The following is a 7,542-nucleotide window of genomic DNA, read 5'->3' as shown; positions in this document are numbered from 1 at the left end:
AAGTTTCATTGACCATGTGAAGTGGAGAGGGTTGGAGTTCATTAGGGTCCCCCTTCAAAACAACTTTACAATAAATTTTAAAGGCCACAGGGGCTTCACCTTGTTGACCAATATCTTATCGCATTCATTTATAAAGGGGGTTTTTAAATTGTGAAAAATAGAATCAATATATTATCAAAGGCTATAAAAATGGGTATCCAGTGAAAATAGGGAATATACATTCAAAATAAGAGTTATTTTTATTAGAGACATGTATTAGGAAAGGGTCCAACAAAAGATTTTGGGAAGCTTTTATCAATATTTAGAGCGATTAGAGATATTTTTTAATATTCCATGAACACAGGTATAAGTTTAACTAAGTAGAGACCTTATAAAACAAACTTGCTTTATTGATAACCAAAATAATTTTGGATGATATGAAAGCTACAAAAACAACTTTACGATTATTAAGGAGAATATCTATAAAGTTACAATAACTAATGCACTAGAAGAGAAAAAAATAAAAATAGCACTTTAAACTAATACCAAACATACCATTCTCTACATTGGCTAAACACTTTAAACTAGTAACAAACATGTCATTCTCTATATTGGCTAAACGCTAATACCAAACATACCATTCTCTATATTGACTAAACACTTTAAACTAGTAACAAACATGACATTCTCTATATTGGCTAACACTTTAAACTAGTAACAAACATGTCATTCTCTATATTGGCTAAACGCTAATACCAAACATACCATTCTCTATATTAACTATACCATTCTCTATATTAGCTAAACACTTTAAACTAGTAATTAGCTAAACACTTTAAACTAGTAACAAACATGTAAAGAATTAGCTAAACGCTTTAAACTAGTAACAAACATGTAAAGAATTGACTAAACGCTAAGGCTAACCGTAGATGCCACCCTCCATATCTAACCTCCTAGAGATATGGAGCAACATTTTTCTTTTCCTATGCAAACCTTTTCTAATTTTATCTAAACTAGTTAACCCAAATAACTTAATATACCACCATTTTGCATTTAAATTAAAATTATATGTATGTTCCAAAATCTCTTCTTCTTGGATAGACATTTTAAACCTAACCACAAAATGCTTTATGCAAATAAACGCACGAAATCGACCGTTAAAATGTAACCATTTCACGAAACTGTTCAGATTTTCTATAACGTGCCCGTTCAATAAAATCACTATCAACAAATAATAAATAGAGGGCTTCGTAAACATCTAAAATAGCCTGAACAGAAGTCTTCAGTTTTATGTAATTGCATGTATACTCTTCACTCCTGGATCTTTCAGTCTTAATTCAATTACATAGCATCAATTTTCACATTCTAGGCTCGCCATTTTCCACCACCTTGCTGTCACATGGCTCCATCCACAGGGTTCACTTTTCTCCTTCGCACATTAGAGCCCTGGATTTACAAACATCTGGAGGTGAAAGAAATCAGATCACCATTCAAAACATTCAAATGATTGTATTTGTATAACAGAAAAGCATTCGTCATTCAAAAGAGAAAAAGCATTTAAATGCAGATGTAAAAGCTCAACAGATGAATTCTAAAGTTGCTTAGTGATCATAAATTTATGCTCCCTAAATCTGTGTTCGGATATTTATACTTATCGGCCACTTATGTCAACGATGAACACATATTTAATGTAGTTGCATAAAATTTTGGACCACTCGTCGCCACCTCTATTTCGGCTATTTCAAGTTGTATTTCACTTGCAAGGCTTGCAAGGCTATGAGATGTTAGAATTAATGGAGAAAGTTACACTTAGTTGTTTGAAGATAAGATTTACAGTTAGTTGTTTGAAGATAAGATTGAGACTTTAAGATTAGGTCTCAAATTTTACTATTTAAGGAGTGGTTGAAACCACCCTGTTAGTGTGAAAGTCTATATATATTAGATTGTTCTCCTGATTGACGTGTGTGTATCACTATTTATCATAGTTACCAAATTCGAATTCGGATTCGAATTCGAATTCCATACGATACGGAAAAAATTCGTCTCTATAAAATTCAATACGGAAAAAATTCGACACTATACATCTTACAAATACTTAAATATATTTATTTTTTTTATTTTTTTATAAATTTAAATAAACAATCTTTATATTCAAAATTTTAATAAAAATATAAAAGCTGTAGAAGTTGATTTTTTTCCAAAATAGAAGTTACTGTTTTTTTTATGTTTTACATAAGAGATTGATTTGCAACCAATTTGCTATTTTATAATTTCTTGTAAGGTAAGAATTATCTTTTTTCCTAATTGCAATTTGTCATTTTATAAAATTTTCTAACATAGAAATTACTAATTTTTTATTTTTCATATAAAAATTATATATTTTTTTATTTTTTCCAATAAAAATTATCAATTTGTTAAGATAGAAAAAGTTGATATTTTCTGTATTCAAGCTTCTGTAATCACATAATGAATTAAGCAAGTTGATATTTCTTATTAGAAAAAAATTATAAAAAAAAGACAATTTTTATAGGAAATATATATATATATATATATATATGAAAATTTATAAAAGTAATTGATCTTAGAATTAGCTTTGCCTTTCTCTACATTATTTCAATTTTCCAATAAGGTTGCCTAGTTCCAAACTTGTTTTGCCCTTCCCTGTATTAATTTCACCAACCTTGGGTAGAACAGAACTTGTATTTTTTGAGTGGATCAACAAAGCAAAGCTGCAACTAAAAATTTACCCTACTGATTCCTATTCAACAATTAAAAAGTAAATTCAATGACATATTTCCACTAATTCAACTATTGAAAAATAAATTTTGAATTTAATGAAATAAATATAAATTTTATTTTTTAACAAAATAAATAAAAAAAGTAAATCAATATTTTTAAATTTCCATACGTACAACACCATAAACCATGTTTGAAAATCCCTTCAAATTCATATTTATTTAGTCAACCGTATATCTCAAACTTCCAAATCTAATTACCGTATACCTTGTGTTGTGTATGGCTATTGTTAGGTGTAATGAAGCACAGGGCATTGTTCAATAAAACAAAACACATTACGTATTCATGTTCGGGTGCAAACAGGGGACAGCGAATTGGAGCAAGGGACTTTGATAAAAATATTGCCCCTTACCGCATTTAAATTTACCGAATTAATCGTCGTACCGAACCGAACTGGCGAATTACCGTATTTTTTCCGTCGATACGGACGAACTTGGTAACTATGCTATTTATACACTCTCCACATATCTCACCTGAAGAACCATTTAGGTAATATATATTTGATTTTTATCATGGTATGGGAGCTTCAGGTTGTTAATCCTATAAGCTCAGTGAAGAGCGCCACTGAGGCGAAATCGTCGCTTGAATTGGATAGCTAATCGCGCCGATCCCACTGTGTAACTACATTTTTTTTTTGTCAGTCGTCGCAGATTTCAAGTGTATAGTCGCGAGTCCATGGTGCTAAGACGCGCCGATCTTAAGCTGAAAGAAAAAATAGACTGAGTGTTTTGTTTATTTCGCTTGGCACTTGCCAAGATCACCCACTGCTGCACTAAGCGTGGATTGGTTAGGCAGAGGCAAGGCCTAGTGAGGAGGACGGAAAAACTCTAGAGAAAATCTTTCTCTGCTTGATCAATGCTCTTTTTTGGCTCAGAAATGCGCTTTTCTCTGTTGGGCTAAAGCTGCTGGTGTACTGCGAGAGGGTCGGATCAGCTCGTTTGCTGGTCAATCCTGCCAATGTTAGCAGACCGAGCTGCACCTATTTGAATCAACCGAAAGCGGCTTCGAAGATCTATCTAAGCCGTTGTTTGTTGGTGGATCCACGCAACTTAACAGAGAGCAGCGGATCTGGTCTGTGCGAAGTCTGTGGTGGTGCATCTGTTGCGACTGAGTTGAAGGTCGCGTGTGTGAGCATTGCGGCAATGGTGTGGAGATCGTTGGTGGATCTGGTGCAGTGGAAACATGGTGTGGCTGTGCCATCTACCTGGAGGTGCCGCTATCTAGTTGAGTTTTATGCGTTGTGTTTCCTGTGTGGAGGTTGCCGCTGGAGCAAGGGTGTCTGCTCACTGTGGCCATTGAGATCTGCAACCGTTGTGTGGATCGAGGTGGTGTGCTTTCCCTTCAAATTCGTCTTTAACCGTTAAGAAAGAAGCGAAACCAAGATAAGCCGAAGGATGATGTTGGTGAGGAGGCGCAGCAGTGGAGGCCGAATTGGCTGTTTGGACGGATCTCGATTATTCTTGAGTTTGGCACATTCTCGTGCCATTGCAGCGGTAACATCTCCAAAAAAGCAGATTCTCAGTGAAGCCGATGGAGCAAGAAAATTGCGTAGAGGCAGCGTGTTGTTCAGGCGTGTTCCAGAGCGTCATCTAGCAGATTTGTCCTGGAAATTTAATGGTTTGAGAAACTCAAGTTGCAGAAACATGTGCATTAGAATTAGATATTGAGAACGTTTCCAGCTTGCAAGAGGTCGTTTTGTTGCTCATAGCCAGAGCCGAGAGCACTAAGACCTACGTGGCACGAAAGCCACAGTCTACAAGGTTTTACAGTTGAAGAGCTGCCAAAGGAAGAAGTTTCCCGCCTGCCTGGTAACCAGGTTGTTAGAGCTCGTTAGAGAAAATCTTTCTCTGCTTAATCAACGCTCTTCCAGCTTATCTCGCAGCGAAAGAATCTCGAAGCGAGATAAGTTGGACTTTAACAACACGTCTATATTTTTAGATATTTTTTATTCTGATGATGATGATTTTCTCATGTGGCCATTTGGAAGCATTAGCATGGGCAGTATGTTCGAGTCAGAAGAAATTTCAAAAAAACAATGTGGTTTTGTTGATGACCACGTGAATCAAGAGGCATAATCTGTTGTGCAAGATCTTGAGATTGAAGACACACGAGATGATCTTCAGGAAGGATGTAAAGAGGAACAAAGTGTTGAAGATCAATCGAACAAGCCACATGAAACTAGATGCAAAGACGTGGCAAAAAAAGACAAAGTTGGAGAGAATTTAAATTGTAATGATCTCATTAATATTTCTGTGTGTGCAGATGTTACATCAATGAATGATGAAGACATCATAGTTGACACTAGAAATAGTGAGAGGGAAAATTCTCCTATCCAGCCTCTGATAATCTTGAGAAGGGCGAGAATAAGAATTCAAGCTTTCCATCACTGGGGAAGAAATGAGGTGAAGAGATATCACTACATCATGGCGAGGAAAGCAAAGATGAAGCCTCAACTCAAGATGAACAAGTGTGGGCTCTTCTGCAAGAAAACTAAAATGAAAACTCTGTTACCAACTTTTTTTCATGTTTTAATTGTAAGCCTCGCTGAGACTAAACCAGCAAGCATATGTTATTTTTCAGTACCCTTCCTCCATTAAGGGGGAGTGTTAGAATTAATGGAGAAAGTTACAGTGAGTTGTTTAAGAATAGGATTAAAACTCTAAGATTAGGTCTTAGATCCTACTATCTCGGAAGTGGTTGAAACCACTCTGTAAGTGTGAAAGCCTATATGTATTAGGCTGTTCCCCTTATTGACATGAGTGTGTATGAGTATTTGTGCACTCTCCAAATATCTCACCTGGAGAGCCATTTAGGTATCATGAAAGAATAGGGTTTACATTGAACCCTGGAGTTTCTCCTACGTGTGGTAGACATTCACAACTTTCCGCCATTTTGGTTCTTCATTAAGCTCATTTATGAGGACACCAACCAACCTTTAAATATTTTATAAAGCTGTATTCTAACCCAAGATATTTGCCTGGAAACCATGGAAATTCTGGAAGTATTTTGTTAAAATATATGTGGAGTTTTTGGAAATAGTAACAGAAGTTTCAAAATTTTGGGTGCCCAAGGGTTTATGATGGTGCAAAATAAACAAGATTTAAACATTCTTACTGTCAAATTTTTTAGGAAAAATAAAAAATAGCCAGTAAATTTTCGCAGTCCAGGCTAAATTTACTAACCATGTGACAATTCTGTTTTATAGTGGTATTTTTTTTTTCAAAAATCTATGAATGTTTGAATTGGTTTTTACAGCAGAAATAGATTCAGCACCTTCAAAAAATAGCCACCCAAAATCTTAAAACTTAACAGTTGTAATTCCAAAAATTTCAACCTTATTTTATCAAAAATCATAATGAAATTTCTATGGTTTTCCAGGCAAAATCATCTGCTGGTTAGACTACTAGTTTTTTAAAAGCAAAATCTGCTGGTTAGACTACTAGTTTTTTAAAAGCAAAATCATCTACTGGTTAAACTATTAGTTTTTTAAAAGCAAAATCTCTACACAAATTTGCTACAGATTCTGCATATATCCCTAAATTTATGGCTGCCCCATGCTTTACTCCGTAAAACCAAAACTCTTGACTAAACCTGATAAAGATATGCGTAATTACTAAATTTTCACAGTTATTAGTTTTATTTACCCCTCTTAAGTTTTCCCTTTTGCCCAACCCTCTTCGCCAAAATCGCGAAACCGATAATTCGTTAAAACGCAGTGTTATCACCATTTTGACTGTTGTGGGAAATACAAAACGATCAAATACACTTTCACAATGTCACATTGTTAGGGTTTTGTGTTGGGTAATGATTAATTTTAAATTTTTTAATGAGGTTTTGATGGTTTTTTATTTATATATAATAAATTATAGAATAAAATAATAAGAAATTAATATTAGTAAATATTAAAAATATTATTACATATATAAAAATTGTAAGGATAAATTACAAGTTTTTGTTATGGTATGAGGTTATAATAATGACTAATTTCCAAAAAAAAATTACCCTTATTAAAATCTCAAGATTAAAGTTCCACAAAACTCCACACTTGTAAACAACATACTCCTTTCTTTAAGGGAAAAAAAACAACATACCCCTGTAAATAAAACTCCATCGGTGTCCGACGAAAATTATCTCCATCTTTGCTTTCTTAAACATAAATATAACCCATCAAATTTCATATTTGTAACCAAAAGAGTCAGAAATGATAGATTAGATGGAGAATGTGATACCGGTGGACTTGTTGGAACTGGTAGTATCAGAGAAGTTGAAAGCATCGCAGTAACTTCTGACATTGGTGGACGACGCAATGAATCCTCCTGTGTACACAAAAGACCAACCTGAATGCATCTCGACGCTTTCTCCTTATCACATGTTTCAATTATTGTTGGATCAATCATCCGCAAAACATTGTCTGGTTTGTCTGAACTCCGCACCTGCATTTTTCATCAAATATATACATGAAAGAGAGATGGATAATTTTGGCTTTAATTTAGTTTATTGATAAAACATCTGCCTTTGGAGATAACTGCCCTTCATTAAGATACTCTGGTGCCCAATACCCTCTGCATATTCAAATTCCAATGGAAGAGATATGTGAGGGAACTTTTAGGAGTTAAGCGATGATTATGTGAAATTTATTTGCAGAAGAAACTATAGTGCTCGACCTTAGAAGATAAAAACTAATGAAGAATGTGAATTCAAAAATTTAACAACAATGAAAAAGTAATTACGTCCATAAGGATATATATTGGAATGGGATGAAGCATA

The 7,542-nt window shown here is 34.3% G+C and overlaps 1 protein-coding gene across 1 annotated transcript; it reads right to left on the bottom strand.

Annotated features, from left to right (window-relative positions):
• Nucleotides 1–1,006: 1,006 nt before the first annotated feature.
• On the bottom strand, nt 1,007–7,232 carry LOC149246394 (putative cysteine-rich receptor-like protein kinase 32). Its single transcript, XM_089457905.1, has 2 exons — nt 7,005–7,232; nt 1,007–1,441 (listed from the first exon to the last, which is right to left on the bottom strand). Exons 1-2 carry the CDS (start codon nt 7,212–7,214, stop codon nt 1,418–1,420), a joined length of 234 nt encoding a protein of 77 aa, XP_089314031.1. The 5' UTR covers nt 7,215–7,232; the 3' UTR covers nt 1,007–1,417.
• Nucleotides 7,233–7,542: the final 310 nt, after the last annotated feature.

The sequence above is a fragment of the Pinus tabuliformis genome, chromosome 7 (assembly GCF_031772625.1).
Source record: "Pinus tabuliformis cultivar Carrire ecotype Pingquan chromosome 7, CPIR1, whole genome shotgun sequence".
NCBI lineage: Eukaryota > Viridiplantae > Streptophyta > Pinopsida > Pinales > Pinaceae > Pinus > Pinus tabuliformis.
This window is presented reverse-complemented; position numbering and strand designations above follow the sequence as displayed.

Coding starts and splice junctions, on each gene's coding strand:
- LOC149246394 (XM_089457905.1), bottom strand. CDS start 7,214: ATGCAGGTGCGGAGTTCAGACAAACCAGACAATGTTTTGCGGATGATT. Junction 1,442..7,004: donor CAGTTCCAACAAGTCCACCG/GTATCACATTCT, acceptor TTTCACCTCCAG/ATGTTTGTAAATCCAGGGCT.